At 40.0% G+C, this 26,122-nt stretch overlaps 3 protein-coding genes across 3 annotated transcripts; 1 reads left to right on the plus strand and 2 right to left on the minus strand.

Moving 5' to 3' along the window:
• Positions 1-937: 937 nt before the first annotated feature.
• On the minus strand, positions 938-10,694 carry LOC106088639 (protein MAK16 homolog). The gene is made up of 4 exons (XM_013254251.2): positions 10,550-10,694; positions 10,441-10,487; positions 9,582-10,368; positions 938-1,322 (listed from the first exon to the last, which is right to left on the minus strand). Exons 1-4 carry the CDS (start codon positions 10,562-10,564, stop codon positions 1,119-1,121), a joined length of 1,053 nt encoding a protein of 350 aa, XP_013109705.1. The 5' UTR covers positions 10,565-10,694; the 3' UTR covers positions 938-1,118.
• A 1,952-nt stretch (positions 10,695-12,646) lies between these two features.
• Positions 12,647-19,097, plus strand: LOC106088646 (transmembrane protein 201 homolog). Its single transcript, XM_059367883.1, has 4 exons — positions 12,647-12,941; positions 13,126-13,464; positions 16,797-17,445; positions 17,504-19,097. The coding sequence occupies exons 1-4, from the start codon at positions 12,838-12,840 to the stop codon at positions 18,830-18,832; spliced, it is 2,421 nt and encodes an 806-aa protein (XP_059223866.1). The 5' UTR covers positions 12,647-12,837; the 3' UTR covers positions 18,833-19,097.
• Positions 19,098-22,778: 3,681 nt separating this feature from the next.
• On the minus strand, positions 22,779-24,174 carry LOC106088642 (uroporphyrinogen-III synthase). Its single transcript, XM_013254254.2, has one exon. It carries the CDS (start codon positions 23,731-23,733, stop codon positions 22,921-22,923), a length of 813 nt encoding a protein of 270 aa, XP_013109708.1. The 5' UTR covers positions 23,734-24,174; the 3' UTR covers positions 22,779-22,920.
• Between the last annotated feature and the right edge of the window lie 1,948 nt (positions 24,175-26,122).

A 26,122-nucleotide genomic window follows, 5' to 3' on the forward strand; every position in this document is an offset into this window, starting at 1 on the left:
CCAATTTTGACGAAATTTGGGACAGTGAGTTGTGTTAAGCTCTCTGACATTTTTCTGGAGATCGGTCCAGATTTGGATATAGCTGCCATATATTGACCAATATCTCGATTTAAAATCGTGCCCCCCTAAAAGGCGTAATTATAATCCAATTTCATTGAAATTTGGCACAGTGACTTATGTTAGGCTTTTCGACATCCATGTCGTCTATGGTTCAGATGGGTTTGTTTTTAGATATAGGTACTTAAAAGATCAATATTTTAAGTATTTGGTCCAAATCGGAACATATTTCGATATAGCTGCTATGGGGCATAAGGTATGCATTTTTCACCGGATTTTGACGAAAGGTGGTTTACATATATACCCCAGGTGGTGGGTATCCAAAGATCGGCCCGGCCAAACTTAATGCTTTTTTACTATTGGGTTGCCCAAAAAGTAATTGGGGATTTTTTTAAAAGAAAGTTAATGCATTTTTAATAAAACTTTGAATGAACTTTAATCAAATATACTTTTTTTACACTTTTTTTCTAAAGCAAGCTAAAAATAACAGCTGATAACTGACAGAAGAAAGAATGCAATTACAGAGTCACATGCCGTTGAAAAAATTTGTCAACGCCGACTATATGAAAAATCCGCAATTACTTTTTGGGCAACCCAATAGTTTAACTTATATTGACAAAACTTAAAATAGTGATTGGTTTTGATCCCCTCGACATCCTTACCCCTTATAGACCGATAGCTTGGTAAAACTTCTTGGCTTCACAAATATTGAAGAAATTTTGATAAAATACATAATCAACGTGGAGGGTATACAAAATTCGACAAGGCTGAAATTAATTAATTTTTACTTGTTTTATTAGCACATTTTATTCTGGTTGTTTATTTTCACTCATGATTTGCATTTTTTTAACACGCGATTCTAATTAAAATCCGGTAGGTATTCATATATTAACTAAGTTTGAATTTATTTTTTTTACTTGTTTTCTTCTTTATAAAGAAATAAAAAGTTATCGTTAGGGTAGGTAGGTACATTTTTAGAAAAATGAAAGAGTTTTGCTTTAAATTATAATAAAAAAATAGAAATTGCAGTCTGTGTGTCGGCTGCAATAGCAACAACTACCTCAGTTATGTATCCTTTGCCGGTTTGCCTCGGTCTCCATTTCATATTCAATTTCGACTTTAGGCTTTTTAAGCCGTCGCTTTGTTTTATTTGCGGTAGATGCACCATTTGTTTTACGTGCGGCGGATGCTGATGATTTGCTGGCAATGGTTTTCGATGGAGATTTGGCGGGAGCTCGAACAAAGGCGCCTGCCGCTGGTGTATCCTGATGGGGAGAAAGTGTGAACAGTTTGTTTGGTTGTATTTTAATTTTTATAACTTCAATTTTTATTATTAAAAACTTTCAATGCAAAATCATGTATGTTTGTAGCTGGGTGAATCACGTTTTGGGTTTGGTTTTTTTTTTTGTTGTACATCCCATTAAAATATCGGCATGGTTGACCATGAAATGCTATGATGCGCGGAGAACAAAAACGTATCGAAAAACACAAACACGTTTCTTATATGGGCTTCTATGCGAAAACTAGAACAGTTGAAAAAGTAAACAAACAAACACCCTATACCAGTCAGCGAATTGGGTGACCAACACAATTTGAATATCGGAAATTGATCTAAGAATTCTTTTCAAATGTCACCCACTAAGCTTTTATATAAGATTTTTTTCATTTATTAATCACTTCTATATATCGTTTAGGCCATAGCGCGGAAACTGATGCTTGGCTAACGGAAAAACCCTTTTTTACTCGATGTTAACTACGTTCACTCAGTTGATGTTCGCTGAAGGCAATCATAAACGAACCCGCCGAGACGCGCCAGATACTAGACTGTTTTGCTGTTGTTGAATGAAATTCTTTACAGGTCTCTTTTGTATACAAAACCAAAATAAATAAATACTAGCCTGAATGAAAAACAAAAAACGTACAAAAAAACACCAACAGATTATTGTTAACAACAATAAACGTAGTAGCGCTTCAGATCAACCGCAGTTAAGAGCAGCATTCATTGCCTTTGTTGACAGAGGAGAGATAAGGCTCCATGTGTGGTGTACAACAGCAACAAGTGCAGCCAGAGACATTTAGCCAGCAGCATGGTTCTTTTTTTGTTCTGGTGTCAGCTCGTGCCCCAAACTAATACATCCAATGAAAATCGTCCGTTTAGTGAGCAGTTACTGATATGACAAGATAAACTTTTTTATCCATTTCATCCGATTTCCTATTGTGGGGGGTACCCACAATACTAATAAAGTTTATTAGCATAGCAGCACATGAATAATACATCCAACGAATGGCGGAATTGAAAAAAGAATCAACCGAGCTATTTATATTGAATATGCAGAAATGAAGTTGTGCATGAGGTTTGGAACGATGTAGGTAAGGGCTTATAGGGTGGGGCATTTCCCCTAGTTACTTGACTCGAAATGTGAATATGTGATTTGTGTTTTTGGGTAACTATTGGGTTGCCCAAAAAGTAATTGCGGATTTTTCTTATAGTCGGCGTTGACAAATTTTTTCACAGCTTGTGACTCTGTAATTGCATTCTTTCTTCTGTCAGTTATCAGCTGTTACTTTTAGCTTGCTTTAGAAAAAAAGTGTAAAAAAAGTATATTTGATTAAAGTTCATTCTAAGTTTTATTAAAAATGCATTTACTTTCTTTTAAAAAATCCGCAATTACTTTTTGGGCAATCCAATATCATTGCAAATTGCAAATTTTGCCCATGAACTTTCCACTAAGGGAACAGGGGCAAACTTCTCACCTCTCAATGAGTGCAGTCCGATTCAAGTTTAAGCTCAATGATAAGCGACCTCCTTTTTATAGCCGAGTCTGAACGGCGTGCCGCAGTGCGACACCTCTTTGGAGAGAAGTTTTACCTGGCATAGTACCTCACAAATGTTGCCAGCATTAGGAGGGGAAAACCACCATTCGAACCCTGGCGTTCAGCGTCATAGGCGGACATGCTAACCTCTGCGCTACCCTGACACCGTACAATTATACAATCGATTTTCGAGTGGAAAGTCTCTGTGAGGAGTCAGGTGGTCCTGGCTCTTAATTAAATACTGAGTGCCAATAATATTCTAGATGACAAGGCGAGTTATTGGTGCCTTCAAATAACCAATGGCCAACATCAGCGTCTGTTCCCAGGCTAGGGGCGGCTGGGGGCGAGCTTGGGATCTTGGAGCAAGCGGCTCGCCACAACGAAGGGTACATGTGCAATACCGCAAAAACCATGCGGTTGGGGCGCTGGGCTAGTAACCCGCCCCCAGAAAACTATTGGTTGCCCAAAAAGTAATTGCGGATTTTTTAAAAGAAAGTAAATGCATTTTTAATAAAACTTAGAATGAACTTTAATCAAATATATTTTTTTTACACTTTTTTTCTAAAGCAAGCTAAAAGTAACAGCTGATAACTGACAGAAGAAAGAATCCAATTACAGAGTCACAAGCTGTGAAAAAATTTGTCAACGCCGACTATATGAAAAATCCGCAATTACTTTTTGGGCAACCCAATATGAGAACTACTATGAGTAACAAAGGAATAGTAAAAACGGACCCCGCCAACGTTGTAGGCCCAGGCAAACGAAAAAAAGGACCATGATTTGCGGATCTGCACCTAGAATGTTCGCATTCTTTATAGAGAGGATGAAGTATACGCGCTGGCGGATGTATTAGAGAAGTAGAAAGCAGATATTACCACCTAACAGGAAGTGCGATGGACTGGGAATGGCGTCACTACGGTGACGAACTATACCATAGCTGCCATAACACGAGGCAAGAATTTGGCTGTGGATTTGTGGTTAATCGGAGACTGAAACAACTTGTCTTCAGCTTTACTCCGGTGGATGGGAGGCTAGCCACAATCCACATAAAAACCAAATTCTTCAACATTAGCCTTATTTGTACGGTGGATGGGAGGCTAGCCACAATCCGCAGCCAAATTCTTCAACATCAGCCTTATTTATGCCCATGCCCCGACAGAAGAAAAAGACAACCAGACCAAGGATATTTTCTACGAGCGCCTAGAGAGAGAATATGACCCCTGCCCCGCCCATGATATTAAAATCGTTCTGGGAGATTTTAATGCGAAGATAGGGAAGGAAGACATTTTTGGTCCAACAGTCGGAAAGTTTAACCTCCACGAGCTGAGATCCAGTAATAGGTTGAGGCTGATAGATTTCGCCGCGGCAAAGAACATGGTAGTTAGTAGCACCAGATTTCAACATAAAAATATTCACAAAGCCACATGGCTGTCACCCGATCAAAACACGAGGAACCAAATTGATCACGTTGTGATAGATGGAAGGCATTCATCTAGCGTGTTAGATGTACGATTGATCCATGGGGCAAATATAGATTCGGACCATTACCTTGTTGCAGCAAAGGTTCGCAACCGTTTGTACATGGCGAGGAAAGTACGATCTGACACTGCACGAAAGCTGGACATTGAAAAGCTGCAACGAGCGCCTAGAGAGAGAATATAATCGCTACCCCGCCCATGATATTAAAATCGTTCTGGGAGATTTTAATGCGAAGATAGGGAAGGAAGACATTTTTGGTCCAACAGTTGGAAAGTTTAGCCTCCACGAGCTGACATCCAGTAATAGGTTGAGGCTGATAGATTTCGTCGCGGCAAAGAACATGGTAGTTAGTAGCAGCAGATTTCAACATAAAAATATTCACAAAGCCACATGGCTGTCACCCGATCAAAACACGAGGAACCTAATTGATCACGTTGTGATAGATAGAAGGCATTCATCCAGCGTGTTAGATGTACGATTGATCCGTGGGGCAAATATAGATTCAGATCATTACCTTGTTGCAGCAAAGGTTCGCAACCGTTTGAAGATGGCGAAGAAAGTACGATCTGACACTGCGCGAAAGCTGGACATTTAAAAGCTGCAAACACAACAAATGGCAGCGGCATACTACACTCGACTGACCCAACTGCACTCCTTGTTCCGAAGATATAATGGCGCAATGGCAAACTATTGCCCACTCTATGGAAAATGCCATGAAATCCGTACTTGGGTACCGGAAGCCTCCTCCGAGAAATTCGTGGTACGACCAAGAGTGTCGAGATGCTACTGAAGCCAAGAATGCGGCATAAAGAGCAGCAAATCAGTAGCAACGCGCCAAACAAAGACGAGGAGTCGGGAGAAAAGGGAGACTAGAAACGTCTATTCTGCCCAAAAGAAAAAGGGAATGGAAACACCTGGTTGTGAGCGAATTGAGATTCACAGGATTCAGAATGAAATGCGAAAATTCTAACAAAGAATTAAGCATCAAACCGATAGCTTTGGTGCAAGCACATCCTTCTGCAGAGACAAATAAGAAAATCTGGCAACTGACACAGATAGCAGGCTGAGGATATGGAAAGAACATTTTACCCAACTGCTAGTGTCTGACTTTGGCGGAGAAGAGGATACCGCAGAACCAATACCTGATGATGGTATAGAATGTTTACCTCCTAGTCAGAATGAGATCCATGCAGCAGTTACCCGACTAAAGAACAACAAGGCAGCAGGAGGAGACGGGTTACCCGCTGAACTATTTAAGACCGGAGGGGACAGGCTGATAAGGGGTATGCATCAGCTTATCTGCGCAATTTGGCTAGAAGAATGCATACCCGATGATTGGAACCCCAGCATACTATGTCCCGTACACAAGAAAGGAGACAAAGGAATAAGTCTCCTCCCCATCGCATACAAGATTCTCTCGAGCGTACTGTGTGAAAAATTAAAACCTTAAGTTAATGAGATAATTGGTCCCAATCTAGGGGCTTTAGACCTGGTAAATCCACCCTGGACCAGAAATTCACACTGCGCCAAATCCTGGAAAAGACCGGAGAAGGACAAATCACCACTTAACATCTCTTTGTTGACTACAAAGCCGCTTGCGATACCCCTTACGTTTAAAGGTATTTCAAGCCATGTCTGAGTTTGGTATCCCTGCAAAATTAATAAAACTCTGCATGATGACACTTGCTGATACGCGTTCCTATGTAAGAATAGGAAAGCATCTCTCCGAACCATTTAATACCAAACGAGGTTTCAGATAAGGAGACAGCCTATCGTGTGATCCCTTTAATATCCTGCTGGAGAAGATTATATGAGATGCAGATGTTAATAGATATGGCACACTAATCACAAGAGATCACATCCTACTCGCCTATGCCGACGACATTGTCATCATAGGCTGATCACGGAAAGTAGTAACTTCAGCCTTTGAAATAATCGAAAGAGGGTCAATGAAAATGGGATGGTTTCAACTCCCTGATCAGTGGTACAAGGCACTTTGTACCACTGATCAGACAAAGAAAATGAAGAAACTTGGGAACCGCAACTTTGAGATAGTCAGCAACTTTATCTACCTCGGCACCGCCGTAACCAAAACAAACGACGCCAATTTTTGAATAAAGCTGAGAATAATACTGGCAATCAGATGCTACTTTGGACTAAGCAGGCAGTTTAGAAACAAGATCACTTCTCGACAGACGAAGATTACACTATACAAGACACTGATACTACTCGAGTCGTTATATGCTTCTGAGGCATGGGTACTTGTGAAAGCAGATGAGGCAGTGCTTGGAGTATTTGAGAGAAAGATTCTTTGTAAAATATATGGACCAGTTTGCGTTAATGGTGAACATAGGCGACGCATGAACCATGAGCTGTATGACGACGATAGCATAGTTACACGCATCAAAATACAACGGCTGTGTTGGCTAGGTCATGTTGTCAGAATGGATGAAAAAGCTCCAGCAAAGAATTCTTTTAAAGGCAAACACGGTAGTACACGCATACTGTGAAAACCAAAAGTCCGATGGAAAAATCAAGTGGTGGGAGACACCTCGAAACTTGGTGTAAGAGATTTTAGAATGAGGGCAGAAGATCGAGGCGTTTGAAATGCTCTTCTACATTCGGCAAATGGAACAAATGTTCTGTCATGGCCAATTAAAGTAAAATAAATAGGTATCATTATACAATCACAAATTCGTCCAACCATCTCCGATATATGTATGTCTCGGTTATATCGCAAATTCTTCGTCTTCAGCTTTTATTAAGGTACAAGGGATACTTTTCCCTTATTACAGAGTGCAGTGCGATTAAAGTTTTAGCTCAGCGATTCACCGAGTTCGAATGGCGAGTCACATAGCGATAATTTACAAATATGCTAACCTCTGCACAACGGAGGGCGCCTTCGTCTTCCCTTAGGGTTATATTGGGTTGCCCAAAAAGTAATTGTCGATAATATAGTAGTAATATAGTCGGCGTTGACAAATTTTTTCAACGGCTTGTGACTCTGTAATTACATTCTTTCTTCTGTCAGTTATCAGCTGTTACTTTTAGCTTGCTTTAGAAAAAAAGTGCGCGGAATTTTGTTTACATTTGTTTGTTTGGCGTCAATTTTAATATGGGTACCACATGTATTGAAAGGAATTCATTTAACAAACCGAATACAGCCATCAAGGAGAAGCGACAGGAATTGGTCAATCGTAAAGGTGTCACATTCCACCAGGACAACGCTAGACCGCACACATCTTTGGTCACTCGCCAAAAACTGAGTGAGCTTGGCTGGGAACTTTTGATGCATCCACCATATAGCCCTGAGCTTGCACCATCAGACTACCATTTATTTCGATCTTTGCAGAACTCCTTAAATGGTAAAACTTTCGGCAATGATGAGGCTTTAAAATCGCAATTGGTTCAGTTTTTTGCAGATAAAGGCCAGAAGTTCTATGAGCGTGGAATACTAAATTTGCCAGGAAGATGGCAAAAGGTTATCGAACAAAATGGCAATTATATATTTGCTTAAAGTTCATTCTAAGTTTTATGAAAAATGCATTTACTTTCTTTTAAAAAATCCGCAATTACTTTTTAGGCAACCCAATATATAAATTAAATGAAATAAATTGGTCTGAGAACCAAAACTCTTTCTTTACATAAATTTCCATCACACATTGTGTAATCTTTAATCGGTAAGAAAGAGATATATTTTGTATACCTGAACTCCAATATTCTTGAAACCTTTATGCAAAACTTAAAAGCACTCTTTCGGCCCAAAAAGTATCATTTTAGAACCATTTGTAAATTTTTATTTTCCATCCCTGCTCTATAGTACCCTATGTCTGGAAGATGGGATCCCGCTACTGCAGCCTGGAAATACCTTGAGCAAGAGAAGTTATACAAACGGATCTCGCTTCTCTTATCAGTTGTCAAGGCACTTGAGGTGCTATTTACTCCTCCCGAGGCTCAGGCTCGTTGGAGAATTTGCATTCGCTGAGCATCAGCATGGATTTTGAAGACTGTATAGCACAACAACTGCTTTACATGACCTCACCGCACACATGTGCCGAGGCTTCAATCAGCCAGGCCATGTTAAAGGTCGATCCTCGTGGCACTGGACCTATCAAAAGCATTCGACACGGTCAGTCATGCAACCCATGTCTCGAGAATCAGAATCTGAAATCGGCACCATATGAGCAAAACAGGCAATTTGGTAAAATTGTCAAAAATATTGGTTACCCAATAAGTAATTGCGGATTTTTTAAAAGAAAGTAAACGCATTTTTAATAAAACTTAGAATGAACTTTAATCAAATATACTTTTTTACACTTTTTTTCTAAAGCAATCTAAAAGTAACAGCTGATAACTGACAACTTGTCAACGCCGACTATATGAAAAATCCGCAATTACTTTTTGGGCAACCCAATAACATATTTTTCTCCATAGTTCTAGGATGGTTAAACTATGCAAAACCAACATGCCATTTTGTAAGTTATTCTACCATTCTCACCATGGCTACCATGTGCCTGCGGCTATCGTTCCGGACCGAAACGAATTTGCTCACCTATAGGAGCTTAACGAGGATCGCCACTAAAACAACAACAATAATTCCCATAAAAAAAAATCCATCAAGGTCACAAAAAAGAAACAAATCAATATATGAAATGTCAACATAAACTGAAACGCTTTTTTAATTGGCCCTCAAATAATTTTAGCGTAGTTTTGTTCTCCATACTTCTCTCCTATACCAAAGTTCTAGCATGTATTGTAAATGCTTTTTGCTTTAATTGTACCTTTAACTTTGATTTTAAAACATTAACAGTTTAGAGTAAAAATAAAAAAAATAATTAGCAGACAACATATGTAACTGCTAGCGTGTGGATGACTCTAACAATAATAAAGACAATCACGCATGGCTGACATCAAAACTGCATTATGGGTCAATAATACTTCAGTATTTTTGTTTTTTAAACAAAATAATTAACTTTACCATTGAGCCATTCTGAAGATGTACTTATAGATCACATCGGAATTAGGATGCACATTTCCATTATGGCTATAATGAATTTATTCCCTCATTCTGATCTAAATTTTTGTTTTTTCAAATCCGACTAAATGTGGTTTGCGGTTGAAAAGATATCACAAATTGTCAAATTTAAAGGTTTAACGCTGTGTTCAATATTCTCCTTACATGTCTTGCATTGATGTGTTCTCATACAACAATAATACAATTTAATTCTTACCTCAATATCGGAACCAACATCTTCGTCAGAATTCTCAAAATCACTATCAACTTCCACTTCTTCCTTTTCACCAGATTCACTAATAGCATCCTCATCATCACTGTATTCATCGTCATCACCTTCGTCATCATCGATTTCTTCCTCCGAATCAGCCTCAACAAACTCCTCATCGAGCAAATTTTTTCGCAACTCTCTAGCTTCATCATCCATCTCGTGTTCTAACTCCTGTTCCTCCTCCATATCTTCTTCAACTTCTTCATCATCCTCAACTTCCTCGGCTGCCAACGCTTTGTTGAAGGCCGTCTGTGAGAAATTATAGATATCCTGGTATGTGCCACGTTTCAAACGTTCCATCAATTCCTTTTCTATGTGGTTCTCAATCTTGGCCGCTATTAGAGCCTTCTGCTCACGACGTGTCTCACGGCGTTCAATTTTCCTCGATAGTGGTACAATAAGTTTTTGTCTTCTTAATTTCAATTTACGCATACGTATCAAATATTGGGTGATTTTCAAAAATCTCTGCTTATTCTTGGCAATCATGTATTTTGGCCAAAAGACCAGATTTTCATTGATTTGTTCTATGGCCTTTTCAAAATTTCGCGATAGCTTTACACGTTCCCATAATTTGTTGGGCATGTGAGCTCTCTCCGCCGTTTTCATATAAAGATAGATTATGCCCTTCTCTTCACGAACAGTGGCATATTGTGAATTGGCCAAGGGACAGGTTCGTCGAGTACACAAGCCTGTAAGATTGTATTCATGGCGACAGAATGTACGTGTATCAGTTCTAAAGGAGTTAATGAAAAGATGGAACTTTCTTTATTTCAAAGAAAAAAAGGAAATATGCATCAAAACTTACTTGACTTTGTGTGAACAGAATGATTTGTTGATGATGCTCCAAACAACCTGTTAATATAAAAAGGGCTTTACATTTTTTTCTTGCCATATTGACAAGTCTTTGTACTTACATCATCGTGCTGCATTTTAACTTAATTTTAATTTAAAAATGTATTTAAACAACTAAAAACAAAATGTTACAATCGTCAGAAACCAACACGTGCAGGTTCTCAGCTTTTCGAGTTGTTTTTATTTTCAAACTTGACACTTAGCGAAGAGTAGTTCACGCAGTTGTATTATGATGTAGTGTTATCTTTTGTTAGGAGAACCATGATACCAACCCTTAGGGTTGGTATTCTGTTCTGCTTTTGGAATAAAGCTGAGTATTCTGTTGTTTTGCAGGCGGAATGCTGTTAAACTCCATATAAAAAAACATCGGCGAAACGCAGGAAGAAAATGGGTGAAAAAGTAGAGTACTCTGTTTATAGTGAAAACATTCTTACGGCAAATTTTCTGCAGCAACACAATCCTGCCATCATAGCATTTTAATTTTTCACACGTATTTCATTTACAACTTTTTTTATATGGAGTTTGACGGTTGTTCAAGTGAAAAGCCGAATAGAGTACCAACCATGACATAATTACCAGGCAGTGTACAGTAAACAGCTGTGTACAATTTTTCTCGCGAACTGCACTATCTGTCAACGACTTTTGGTTGTGTGTTTGTATTATAGTTAAGAACCATATACACACAAACAACCAGAAATGGCGCGAACTAGTTACATACACAAAATCAGAGTTGCACTAAACACTGATTTTGACAGATAGTACACTCAATATTTTGTTGTACATTACCTGTAAATGAATATATTTTAGTACCAACCCAGATATATACATTTACAGGTAGTGGCTGTGGTATGTTTTTTAATTATAATACACACACACCACCAAAACTCGTTGACAGATGTTTACGGTACTCTACTTGATAATTATGTCATGCATGGTACCAACCCTTAGCCGCTGAAATATTTAATTGTTTCACGAACGAAATTTTACAGTAATCATTTGTATGTTTTGCATAGGGTTGGTATTCTGTTCCTCCTTCCATGCGAAAATCCGTCAAACTCCATATAAAAAGTTTAAAAACATATGAAATAAATAAAACCTCTTTTACACTAATGCCATAAAAAATAGCAACTAAAACAATTGAAGTTAATGTAGTATAATGGTAAAATAGAGTTTGTACAAAAAATTTCATATAATTTTGTTTTTAAAAATTAATTTATTCTGTATGTTTTTCACAACAATTCCTAAAACATAATACTCTTCTATACTAAAAGACGTTTTTTCTCTGCACTTGTTTGTTTGTATTTTTTATTACATTTACAGGTTGTCTCATGCGAACATATGTTTACAATGTCCAGATTTGACGTTATTAAGATGTCAGATTTTGCGCATATTCTCTACTCATGTACTCACACACCATATGGTTTTTATGTTGTTGTACATGTGACAATTGATGTTCATTGTCAGGATTGCCATGATATGCAGAAAACCCTCTATTGTGAATGTCAGAATAAAATTAAAACCAATTTTGTATACAATTGCGTGCACAAATCTTAATAAATTTTATTTAAATGCGTTGCCCAACTCAGGATTCACTGAATAAGGTTAAGCCAAGCGATCAGCCGATATACTTTTTTTTAATATTTGGCAGTACTTGGCATTGAGGATGTCAACTTGTTCTCTTTTTACATTCATTCTTTGTTTACGTTTTCTCCTATATGATGACATTTTCAATCGTCAGATTTGACATCCTTAATGATGTTTATGGGGCCTATCCACTTTATGTTTTTGCATGTGACCTAACCTTCTATTAGTGAATCCTGTGCCCAACTATTTGTTGCAAATTTTAGTTATACATTTTGCAAATATTTGCACTTTTTTCCTTGTATTGTTTTGACAGGTGGGCAAATGTCGTTACCACCTCATGGTAAACAAACAGACTTGCACTGGAAACTTTTTTGTGTTTTATTTTTGTCCTCCACGGCTTATATATCCAATATTTAAATAAAGCACAGCATTTGGTAGTTTTACCTGCCCTCGTATTTATGTGAATTTAACCTAATACCAATAAACACAACTCTGTCTTGCACGCTGCTTATTTTTTGTACTACTACATAAACCCTGACATAGCTGTGCTTAACGTCAATTCTTAATTGTCATTCAGCGTGCTTCTCGTGTTTGAAGGAAGCAGCGCTGCCGGTATTTGCTTAGTTATTTTTACCTTTTGCCGCAATAAGTAATTGTATTTCAATAAATTGATAAGTTGTATTTCAAATAGTAATTTTGTAAAAATAAAGTGTGTGTAGGTGAAAAACATATAAACAATTAAATTGGTAGAGACAACAAAATTATAATGTATAACAATGTTTTGCTTTCACTGGCCATGAGCTTATTACCAGTGCTGGCCATTGGTTTTGTGGTATTCCTAGTGATTTATAAAATTTACATAAAAATTCGGTAAGTTTTAAGTAGACCACATACAAACTGGCGAATTTCTTGTGGCGGTCAAAGTTTTATTGGAATGACATCAATTCTATACGCGCCTTTTTTTCACTGCAGACAAACAACATCATTCTTGACATTTTCAATTTGTATATCGCTCTGTTTGCTTATATATTTTTTCGTGTCTCTCTATTTTTAGTTCACGTTTTAACATCACTGTCAACTGTTGGTTTTGCAATCACAATACAAAGGTCCCATATTTGGAGGCGAATAGCTGGGTATGCCCCTCGTGTGAACAATATAATGGATTTGATAAAAATGGAGACTATAATCGGGAGATCTATGAACAATTGGACTGCAGTGGGATATCGGAAAAACGTTTCAATATCAGCCAGCCGCCGTACATGTTTCCGCCAAAGGCCTCAACCAATGGCTTTTGTGAGATGTGCAATGAGTCGCAACGTTTAAAAGTGGAAAAATTGGCACAATTCGAGCCGAAAAATGAATCCCACTTTGATGAGGAATTAAAAGTTTATCAGTAAGTAGATGTGTTTACAAAAAAAGACATATCTTAAGCAAAGATTAACCTTCCATAAGTTCTGGTGTATTTGGTACTTGTAGATGTTGAACATCTGTTGATATATTCAGTCCAGGTAGATGATCTATCTACCTGCTCTGCAATATATTGGCAATATGTTGTCATCTGCCGCTTTTGTTATTACTGTGTGCAGACGAAAACAAAAGGTTATACCTATACGCATAAACAAAAATAACAAAAGCAAAATGTCTTGGAATGTTATGATAGCAAAGAATTTGTTTGCAGATAACCATGCCTGCCTAACAAATGACATGGCTTAGGGGTGCAAATGTTAATAAGTTTTGTACTGACTGCAAGAAAAGTAAAAAAATTCAAATTCTCTGATATTGCTTTTTTTTGTGGCTATAATAGAATGATTACGCGGTTTATGTTAGAACAAGATGACGAGTTTAAAACAATGGGTTGATGGAGATTATTATTAAGATGTCTATATTAAGTCAATTCGTCATTTCCTAAACAGAACCGCAATGTGGCCAATTGAATGAAAATAAAAACAAAAATACACGCATTTTTACGTTAAGGGCATTGAACGTTATTTAACTAGTCTCGCTTCAACCTCGACTAACGACTTTTTAAAACCTACACCACCACAGTGATATAACATCCAAAGTCTGACACAATCAGCATCCGACAGATATACCCAAACCGATGATTAGAACCGCGGCATGCGTAGAATTCTGTATATATTTCTGGCCTAATAGTGAAAATGCAAATAATTATCATCAAAAATGACTTTTATTTTATTTTAGAATATGCTCCAGCAGTAATTATACACTTTTGCATGCGCTCAAACCAAGTGTCGAAGCACTTTTTATACCCACCACCGAAGGCAGGGGGTATATTCATTTTGTCATTCCCTTTGCAACACATCGAAATATCCATTTCCGACCCTATAAATCGACCCTTGATCAGCGTAAAAATCTAAGACGATCTAGCCATGTCCGACTGTCTGTCTGTTGAAATCACGCTACACTCTTTAAAAATAGAGGTATTGAACTGAAACTTTGCACAGATTCTTTTTTTAGTCCATAAGCAGGATAAGTTCGATGATGGGCTATATTGGACTATATCTTGATATAGTCCCCATATAGACCGATTCGCCAATTTAGGTTCTTAGGCCCATAAAAGCCACATTTATTATCCGATTTTGCTGAAATTTGGGACAGTGAGGTGTGTTAGACGCTTCGACTTACTTCTTCAATTTGGCCCATATAGGTCCAGATTTGGATATAGCTGCCATATAGACCGATCCTTTAATTTAAGGTTTTGGCCCCATAAAAGGCGCATTAATTGTCCGATGTCGCCAAAATTTGGGACAGTGAGTTAAGTCCCTCGACATATTTCTGCAATTTGGCCTAGATCGATCAAGATTTGCATATAGCGGCCATTTAGAACGATCTCTCGATTTAAGGTTTTGGGCTTGGTGGTGGGAGAAATGCCCAGAAATGCATATATTTCACTAGACGTCATGCACTATAAGTTCACGCATTGCATCACTGTTCTCCGGTACAACAGCTGTTGTTGGACCACCTTTACCGAAATTGTCTTTAAGCGAGCGTCGCCTACGATTGAATAGGATAGTGCTTCATCGACATACAAAGTATAAAGTTAATCAATGCTCTCTTGTCGTGGTAATCCACGTCGAAAATTGTGAACAATGATCGTACGAAAATTTGTCAAATAGAATTTTTCAAGTGACTGTAAACAACAGAAATGATGGTCGTACGTCAAAACGTTCTGAGTAGGATTATGCTACAAAATATTAAACTTTTCAATGGAAATGTCAGATTGCAACCAACTGGTAGCACTTAGTGTTAGGTTTAAGTGGCAGTCTGCCATCAGACTCAATTAAACGTTTTCGTCCATTGTGATACCACAGGAACAGAAGAAGGAAGATGTCTTTTAGTTCCTCTTCTTCCTCGATGTCCCTACAGTTTCTAAAAAAGTCGTTTCTGGCAACCTTCCGTCTGTTTTCTGATTAGACAGTGACCTGTCATGACGGACACAATGACTGGAACGTCTGTTCTAGCCAATGACAGCAAAGCAGTAGACCTCTTCAAGTCAAGATTAGGCCACATTGTTTTGGAATGCTCATAGCCCCTCTTTGTGACCATCTATCATTCGTTGTTCTTCAGGCCTGGTCCTGAAAACTCGGTTTACATGTCGCTAGAGGCATACCCACAGATTACAGTGTCCCTGTGTAAGGTAGTCCCTAGTCTCGCAAGCTCTTCTGCTATAGAATTCCCTGGGATATCTCTAGCTTTGCATCCAGCACAGGTAAATTTTGAACTGTTCAGCCATCTCGTTGCGAGATCTGCGACAGTCGAGGGCGAATTTTGTGTTCAGAAATACGTTCTACAGGGATTTAATGGCTAACTGGCTGTCTGAAAAGATATTTATGCCAATCGTCGTAATGACATTATATCCTAGCCATTCCTCCACTTCCTTAATTGCAAGAATCTCTGCTTGATACACACTGCAGTGGTCGGGTAACCTCTCCGATATGACCAGTTCCAGATCTTTAGAGTACACCCCAAAGACCATCTGGTCGTTTAGTTTGGAACCATCCGATATACGATATCCCTGGTAACTTCTTTTACCAGGGATATCGTAGTTCCAATCTACCAGGGATATAGCAACCCACGTTCTATGTCCTGAACACAAGTTACGAGACAAGACGGTATGCTCCGCTAACCTTTTCAAGGCATACTAAATAGTTCAAGGAGGCCACCGTAGCGCGGCGGTTAGCATGTCCACCAATGACGCTGAACCCCTGGGTTCGAATCAGAAAAAATGTTGAGCGATGGTTATCCTATTCTAATGCTGGCGACATTTGAGAGGTACTATGCCATGTAAAAACTTCTCTTCTTTAGACCTGCTAAATCCATCATTTAAAAGTATTTCAAGCCATGTCTGAGTTTGAGGACAGTGTTGCAGTAACTGGTCTAAAGAGGCGGTACGCCGTTGACGAAACGAATGATACCCCGGCACAGGATAACTATGAGCACCCCGGCACGGGATGGCTACGAGCAACACAAGTGTTAGAACAGCTCCGATTTGGATTGTGTTCATCGTCATAACCAAAAGTTTAGCTGGGAGCGCCGAGGAGCGTGGGATGCTTTGTATACGAAGTAGCTGCAATTGTCATTAATGTCTTTATGGTGTCATTAATGTCTTTATGGTGTCATTAATGTCTCTATGGTGTCATTAATGTCTTTATGGTGTTTTAATGTCATTTTTTTACAATTTCCATATTTTTTTCTTTCTTCTAGGGCCCAACTGGAGGAACAATATCGCCTGTGTTCCACATGTGATCGTCATTTGAACAGGGTATTGCGTGAGAAAAAGAAAATGGTATTGGGTTCGAAATTTTTGGATTTCATTATCAAAGGAGCGGAAACACTTAAACAACCCCATCTCAATCAGATCGAACATGCCATACAACAGACCAGGAAACAAAGAATACGCACTTGCATTACCCTATTGACTGCTGTAAATATTTGTTGTCTTTTTAGTTCATTGCCCGGCACATTAAAGAGAGAACATTTAACAAACCTACTGGGCGATAGAATGGGCGAACCCATATTTCTATTGGCCTCACACATTATTGCATTGTTCAAAGTATTCGGTTCCTATTTCGAGGTGATAAGGCAACATGAGTTTGTCATGAAGATGACATTGTTTTCCAGAACAATTTTCATGATGTTGATGTATTCGTTGGGCCTAAAAGTGCATCATCTTAGTTTTACTTCATTATTTGTGAGTGCATATCCCTTTGTCCTTTTGGCCCTGGCATTTCTGCACAATGTGGTGGATGGCTTCCATTTGAGCAGGCACACAAGTCTAGTGGTGATTTGGAGCTTATTTGCTGGTGGTTTTATTGATGCAAAGTTTTTTATGGTGCAGCCGGAAGTGTTGATGGTAAGTATGTTGCATGTTGCAAAAGCTTTTAATTGCTAAACTTTGTGTGTTTTTGCAGTTGCTTGCCTCTTTGGTCACCTTTACGATGACGTTTACTGCCAGACCGGATCCCTCGCCCAAACTACATGACAACACTGCCAATAGTTTTCACAAAATTTATTCCGAAGATTATCTAAGTGATGATGAAACCATGAGCTTGCTAAGCCAACAGCTCAATGGAAGCTGTGTCTCTATGCGTAGTGTAAAATCAAACAAATCATTCCGTGTGCCATCACCACCGCCCCTGAAACAACAACAGTTTGGCATAAACACCTCACCACGTTTAACAAAATCACCTTTGACATCATCGACGTTTTCGCTCAATCAAATGCCCAGAAAACAAATCTCACCCAATACCAGTTTTCGCAGTTATGCCGGGGAAGATAACCAAACATTACGCCCGGTTTTCGCCACACCCATGCCAATGCCCCAATCCCGCCAAGGTTTATTTGCCTCCGACTTGCAGCTGAACAGCAGACCGCATCGTACTGCTTCAGTTTTTGGTTCGAATACATCCATGCATAATGGAAATGTCTTTAATAACTCATTTGTGGAACCAAGAGAGCAATCCAGATTTGCTAATCAAACCCAAGAGCGTGAGGCATCATTCTTCACTGCCGCAAATAATTCCTCGACATTTGCCACAGATCAGACCTTCGTTCAACCTGCAACGCATATCACTTCGGGAATTTTCTCGCCTTTTTCTGCCTCCACAAGTGCGGTTTATCAACAAAATAGTGCACATGCAACTCCCAGACCTGCCCGCTTACTCTCGCCAACTAGGTTTAGTACGAACAATAACTCCTCCCAGGCATCATGGCTTTCTGGAGGCTATTTTAATCAAAGGCAGTCTATGGCCGAAATTCCCAGAACCACTGGGCTGCTTTTGCAAACGGCTGCAGACCCCTTGACACCAATGGATGAGGGTCTTTCCCGAGCCTCTTCGCACTCGTCGGGGTTTGAATCACAAAATGGAGGTGGTCGCCCATTGTCGCGCGAGAACTCTTTATGTCCAGACACCCCAAATGATTATGGCAGTCAACGCACTACAACTATGGCTAACATACTCAGCTTTCAGCCCATAGATTCTCCCAGTCTGGGTGGTTTTTCACCCCGCCCTTCTGTTTTGTCAAATCCCTCCCTGCACACAACAAGCAGCCAAATGAATGGTGGCTGCTTATGGCAACAATCCGCATTCTCCCGCAGACCTATTAACAGCACAAGCTCAGTGTTTTCATCACGCAACACAGTTGATTCCTTCAATCTGGGTAAAATTAATGAGGAGTTGCCCACACTTAAGCGTGGCGACTTATTTCAGCAATGGAAACAAGGGCAAACCATATCTTGATACCCAGCCAGCGAATGCTGAATAGACAATTGCTCTCATCCTAATATTCTCAGCAGCTATCGCGTTCAGTAGAGTGCAAGTTAGTTGTACGCTTTTTTTTAGCTATAATTCTTTTTTAGGTTTTAAACAAAAAAATTGCTTGTTGAGTTTTGTACAGCAGAGACGTTTTAAAAAAATATTTTTGGACGTTTAGTAATTATAACAAAAAAAATTTATTTTTAGTCATTAATTTATGAACGTATTGCCTTAAGTTATAATTTTTTTTATTTTTTTACCTATACTGAATTAATTTTTTTAGTTGAATATTTTCTTTGTTAAAGTTAAAAAAAAAAAGAAGCCGGATATAAAACATACAAATTTAAGTAAATTGTAACCCATAACAATCTAGACCCTTACAATAGGAACAAATAAAGAATACATGCAACAGTACACTGCCCTAGTTCAAAAAGACTTATATTTGTTGTAAAAAAGCAAAGGAAAAAAAAATAAACAAAATATTTTCTCACAAAAAGTAAAAGTATTTTAATTATATTTTTTAAATTAGTTATATTTTTTCTTTAATAAAATATTTTAGCAAATAATATAAAATTAAAAAAAACCTGCTTATTTTTTATTAGGGCAATATGGGTTATATGATAACAATTACCCTCTTTTGCGGGTCTTTCATATGGATGAGATTCTCAGGTCTTGAGGAGAAAATTGGGAAGGTGCTGGCGATGTTTTTGTTGTTGTAGCAGTTTGTTGTGTTCTATCTTTCGTCTGCTTGATTCTGTTGAGTGTCAAGACCCAGGAACTCTGTCACTAAGATGGGGTGCGGGCACAGGGATCTGGGTCTGAGTCGAGTCGAGGTCTGGCTGGGCAGTTAAACAGGTGGCGTGTGTCGTACGGTCCCTGGTTACAATCGGGACATACATCTTGCACGTCGGCATCAATCCTTGCTCTGTAGGAGTTGAGGCGGCTGCATCTGTCGGAACGTAATTGAGCCAGAACTACTCTGGTTTGCCGGGGAAGGTCAATTTCTTCAGTTGCAATGGGAGGCGGTCATTCTCCAAGAACTACATTCACCCGGTAGCCATTTACCGTGTCTGCATGAATGTTGTCTAGACCTGCTTGATATGCCATGTTGTTGTTGTTGTAGCAGTGAGTTATACACTGAGGCGGCAGCCCTTGCCGATGAAGAAGTCCATCGGGTCAATCCGGTACGTACAACCGGCTGCCATGGGATTGTAACCGGCTGCCATGGGATTGAACCGGCTGCCATGGGATTGATATGCCATCTCAGACCCTTGCAGAATCCCAGAATGACTCGGTGGTCAAGAGAAAGCAGGGAGTACAGTGGAGAAAAGACGTATTTACCTATAATTCTACGCCTTCTCCCCGTCACCACAGAAAAAGATCAGAAGAAAGATCCGTCCGGCACACGCCAGCAGCCTTCTGCAGAACAGACAGCAGCCCCCAAACGTCCGAGATGCTCCCTGCATCTCCGACAAGCCTCGAACTCACCCAACCCACTGCCAGGCCTTCAACACCGCCTGAGTATACACATAAACCATGACAGTCTGAGAGGGCCACCGCTGCTGGTTCAGGATCACATCCAAGGCCCTGAGAATCGCGAAAACCTCTGTCTGAAAAACCCTGCACCTATCCAGAAGTCTTTGACTCCCTAATTCCTAGGAATTCAAAACAACCCCCGCCCGATGCCCCCCCCTCCTTGTAGAAAGAGGGACCCAAGAAAGTTGGGACGCCCCCAGATCAAAGCTCCGTCTAGGAAGTCCGTCCCACGCCAGCAGCCTTCTGCAGAACAGACGAATGCCCGAGCGCCTTATCCCCAACTCCCTCAGTCTGAATACATTCTTCAACGCCGCACACTCCACGTACAAGTGCAAAGGTTTCACATCACATCAACCAAACGGGTTGGAACGCTCAGTTATGACTTGTGTGAAGTTCATCACCACTACGAGAAGCTCAACTGAGAGCTACTGGGCTCATCTGAGAGCTATTGTCATGAGTCTATTCTGGGATTCGAGTTCACTGTCCTCGAATCCAAGGCCTTGAGGACCCCCTCACTGTCCACATGAATCCTGATTTTGAGGATGGTAAATCCCTACCCCGATTTTCTTTTGCGGCTTTTGTTATGGCATAGACCATTGCCCGAAAGACCGCATACTCATCCGATTGATCTAGAGCTTCTCTTTTGTAGCGCTGAACTTCACACTCTAGAACACGTAGATCTAACTTAAGGCTTCTGAGCGGTGGATATCTATCCACAAGATGATGATTTGGATGGTCTCTGTGCCCAAAAGATATTGCCTAGATAGCATGTAGGCAATACTTTTTGGGTAGAATCTTTGTCTCCTGATGGAGGTGGTGCACGTGAAAACTGAGAAGACACCCCGTCGCAGTTCCGAAGGCGGCATTCTGACAGATCTGAATATTATACCACTGGGTGTCACAAAGCTGACTAGACCACACTGGCGCTGCATAACATAACACCGGCCAATGGCTTTGTAAGAGGTCGAAAAGGTTTCTTTGTCTGCACCCCAAGTGCTGCCAGCAAGTGACTTGAGCACGTTGTTTCTTCTTTTGAATTTATCGGAAATTGCTGTGGCATGTGGGAGAATGTGTAAGAGCTGTCAAATGTGGCGCCAAGTATTTTGGGACACTTGATGGTCGGAATCATTTATCTATCGACCATCGCAATCAGCTCAGTATTCACCTCACTCGTTTTTGTAGTGAACAATGAGGCTGAAGATTTGGAGGCAGATATCTTCAGATCTCTTGTAACGAAATAATAGGCAAGTTTGTTGAGGTAGACGTTCAGCATATCGCAGATGTCAACAATGGGTGGGTGGCCTGATGCCATTGTTGTACAATCGTCCGCATATGATACGATCTCTATGCCGTCTAGAGGGGGTGGAATGAAGGATACAAGTTTAAGCTCAATGATAAGGGGCCTCCTTTTTATAGCCAAGTCCGAACGGCGTGCTGCAGTGCGACACCTTTTAGAGAGAAGTTATACATGGCATATTACCTCACAAATGTTGCCAGCATTAAAAGGGGAAAGCCACCGCTGAAAATGTTTTCTGATGGTCTCGCCAGGATTCGAACCCATGCTAACCTCTGCGCTACGGTGGCCTCCAACCGGCGGTATGTTCACATTGTATACCTTTATCTCGGCAGTACCGGACCTGACTGCTATCCCCATGCACTCCATGTGTTGTTGTTGTTGTTGTAGCAGTTTATTGTGTACTCTCTTTCGTCTGCTTGATTCTGTTGAGTGTCAAGACCCAGGAACTTCGCGACTAAGATGGGGTGCGTCCACAGGGATCTGGGTCTGAGTCGAGTGGGTCTGGCCGGGCAGTTAAACAGGTGACGTGTATCGTGCGGTCCCTGGTTACAATCGGGACATACATCTTGCACGTCGGCATCAATCCTAGCTCTGTGGGAATTGAGGCGGCTGCATCTGCCGGAACGTAATTGAGCCAGAACCACTCTGGTTTGCCGGGGAGGTCGATTTCTTCGGGTGCAATGGGTGGCGGTCGTTCTCCAAGGACTACATTCACCCGGTAGTGTTGTTGTTGTAGTAGCAGTGTGTGGTACACTGAAGCGGCAGCCCTTGCTGATGAAGGAATTCACCGGGTCAATCCGGTCCGACGACGATAAAGCAGAAGGCGACGACGATGAAGCAGAAGGCGACGACGACGACGCTTTTGACCCACTGCTGGCTATGTTCGCTCTGAGGGATACAGCCTGGGATTCAATGGATGATGGAAACATTTTTAAAGTCACATAGATTGTTAACTATATCTTCATATCCCCAAGAAAATAGGACAGGCGAAATGATTTTCCGATACGTTATGGATATTTAGAAACTGCCTTGCAGTAAAATAATAATTTAAAAGCTTATAGAATAAATTTTTCTCCCTAAAAACAAAAATGGAATATATTTTCATTTTAATTTCTAAATAATTTATTAAAAAAAAATAATAATTAAATTACAACAATTTGGGTGATTCTTATAATAAATTTTGTCTTTTGTCCAATCCTATTGAACCAAAATTCTATGTGTTATTTGGCAGACTTTCGCTTCACTCTTGCAGTGAATGCTGTGATTCCTTTAATAGATTTTCTCTACTCTCTTGTGGGTTAATCAAAACCTTTATCAAATGCTCCACCGTTGGACGCTCTGCTGTGCAATAAACTTTAAGGCCTTTATTCTCTAAGGCACGACGTGTACTTGGCCCAATGGCAACCAAACGGTATTTGTCCATGGGAATATTTTTAGCTTTGAAATACTCAGAGGCACAATTCACACCCGAGGGAGAGAAGAAAGCCAAAAATTCGATGTTCTCCGCCTTAAGGGCTTCGTCCATTTTTTCGCTTAAATCGGGACTACATTTTGTTTCGTATACCTCACAGGCGTCTATGCGAAAGCCATCCTCTTTAAGCATTACAGTTAAAGTATCCTGGGCTAAATTGCTGCATGGTATCAGCAGAGGTTTGTCTTTGTCCCCCTCAAAGGCCTCGATTATAAATTCGGCTAGAGCACGAGCATTTCCCGTTTGTTTGCCATGCGTGAATAGTTGTTGTAAATGGTCGTGCACCATGTTATGCGTGACTTCACCAACTGCATAATTACGCAACATTTTCCAACCTCCCGGCAGCTCTTGTTTATCCAAGGCCTTGCAGACGGCCTCCACACAGCGGGGGCTAGTGAAGATGATACCCTCATAATCATCTGGATGCTGGAGCTTGGCGCACAATTTCTCAAGGTTCTTAAAGCCAAAACTTAACGTAGGCACGAATATCGGATGAAAGAAGTGATGCTTTAGTTCCGCAGCGTAGACATCGGTACTTTCCGATTCTGATTTGAAAATAATGACAGTACGTTGGCGATTCATTCTATGATAATACTTACTACACAACACAACAGAAGAAACTAGTCAAGCAATCCAACGTTTATATTACTTACAGTTTGTTGTGGTGGGATGATTGACGTCGACGGAACTCTCTTCTCTCTTGCACTTTGTGGGTCGGCGATCGATCATCAAATTAGCACATACTTATAGTTTAGTTAGTTAGGTGGGTGATCTTCTATATTACTTAGCTGGCCATTGCCACTCTAGAGAAATGCAAACAGATGTTTTCCGATTCGTTTCCCTTGTCGTTGTAAACGGTAGTTGCTAGTGGTTTGTATGGCTTTGACCGTGTGGTTAATCTATTTATTTCCTCGGGTCTGTCGCATTTGTTTGCAATGTTTATTTTTGGTAGCATTTATGCATTGCATCAGTATTGCTAATGCAGCGGGAAAGATACAGAGTTATCGGTAGTAGATATACGTGCATAGCTTGTCTCACTTCACACGTTATGGTCAAAAAGAACAAAATCACGAAAAAGTTTAATTTTTTCCCACGTTACCATATAATGATTCCAAGAAAACCAATGATTAGGGTTGTGGGGGCTTGGTTTTAGTTGGCGTTAAAACCGCCAAGAGGGACAATATAGATAGCAATATCAAAATTGTTAGTAAAATCAAACATTCATACCTTCAAATTTGTTCAAAAGATTATGGCATTTTATAGAAAATTAAAATATAAATATTTAGCACATGAAATTAATTAAAAATTGTTATTTTTAAAATATTTAACAAATATCAAAACATACCACTTTGCTTAAAATATTCTCTACCATTGCTGGGTTGACATTACTGGCACTGTTGTTTATTGTGAATGCTGCGTTGCAAAAACATCGTAGTCAATAATGCTTATAGATCGTTCACACTCATAGATTTGCAGAAGGCTAGGGGCTATTCGGTTTTGCACGTGAACAACTGTTAAACACCATATAAAAAAAAATTGTAGGAGAAAACTGTGAAAAATTAAAATGCTGTTTTAGGCTAATGCCTTAAAAAAGTAGCAATTAGACACATTCATTCCTAGTGTAATATCAAGACAGGATTGTGTTTGTGCAGAAAGTTTGCCGTGAATGTGTTTAAGTAAATGAAGATATTTTGTTGAAGTTTTTCAAACTAAAACAGAGTACCCTGCTTAAAACAGCAGCAAGTACAACCGTTTAAATCATCACCCGGTAAGGTATACCTACGAGCTACACCAAGAGGGATTTAAAAGGTGGTCTCACTCAAGATATATTCATTTACAGGTAGTGGCAGTTGCCCAACAACAAAATATTGAGTGCACTATCTGTCAAAATCAGTCAATCAATTCTGATTTTGTATACGTAACAAGTTCGCGCCATTTTTCGATGTTTGTGTGTGTTATGGTTCTCAACTATAATACTTTAATTTTTGTTCTTAATAGTACACGATTATGGCTTACAGCTTGTCACCACATTTTTTGTTATGATAACAACTTTCCGTCTTCATCCAACAATTATATGCTTCCAGAGTGGTCTGGTGGACAGATAAATAGATTAATTATATTGTGTTGTTGAAGCCACATTTTTATGTGGATGTGGCGATTCACGTCAAGCTCCTGTAGCTGAGCAAGCTCCTTCCGGTCCAAAGGACCGATCGCCACGGGAACAGGTTGGTCATTTGTTATTTAAAGGCGCCATATACTCGCCTTGTCATAACGAGCATAATAGGCACTTAGAATTTGTGTAACAGCCGGTGCCGGCGGACCTCTCACTGAGACTCACCGCTCGATACTAATGATTGTCCGCTAATGCCGTTGCAGCTAATCCGTATGGAGCATATCCGCAACTTGTGGACGCACCCGGTAGCTCACAGCTAAGCTTCTCGAGAGAGCAATGAACACTACACAAATCGGAACTCAATGTTCCGGCCTGTATGGTGCTCACAGCTATCCCGTACCGGGAGTCGGGCACACATTCTGCATGTTGGCGTTTTCTCTTGCCAAAAGGAGTTAAGGTGGCTGAATCTACCGGATCGTTCTTGGGCAGAATACTTTAGTGTGTAGTATAGAGGTTTTCCCCTCCTTCGTCGTCATAAATGCTGTGGTGGTCTGCATGATACGCCGCTTTATCTAAAATCCTCCTTTTATGAAGCTAGAACTTGAAGATCTAATCGACATTTCAGGGCGGCGGCCACTTTTCTTGGTGTTTGGAACGGCTCCTGGACATAGTGCTGCTGAAAAGCGACTTATGAATTTATTCCTACTCCTGTGGAGTAAATGCTGCCAAATGTTGCGCCAAGTATTTTTGAAAAATTGCCCACTAACATTCCATTAAGGAACAGGCAGAAGACTTCTTGCACATCATTGAGTGAGCTCAAAGATAAGGGACCTCCTTTAAGTATCGGACTCGGAACGG

Source organism: Stomoxys calcitrans, chromosome 4, assembly GCF_963082655.1.
Source record: "Stomoxys calcitrans chromosome 4, idStoCalc2.1, whole genome shotgun sequence".
NCBI classification, from domain to species: Eukaryota; Metazoa; Arthropoda; class Insecta; order Diptera; family Muscidae; genus Stomoxys; species Stomoxys calcitrans.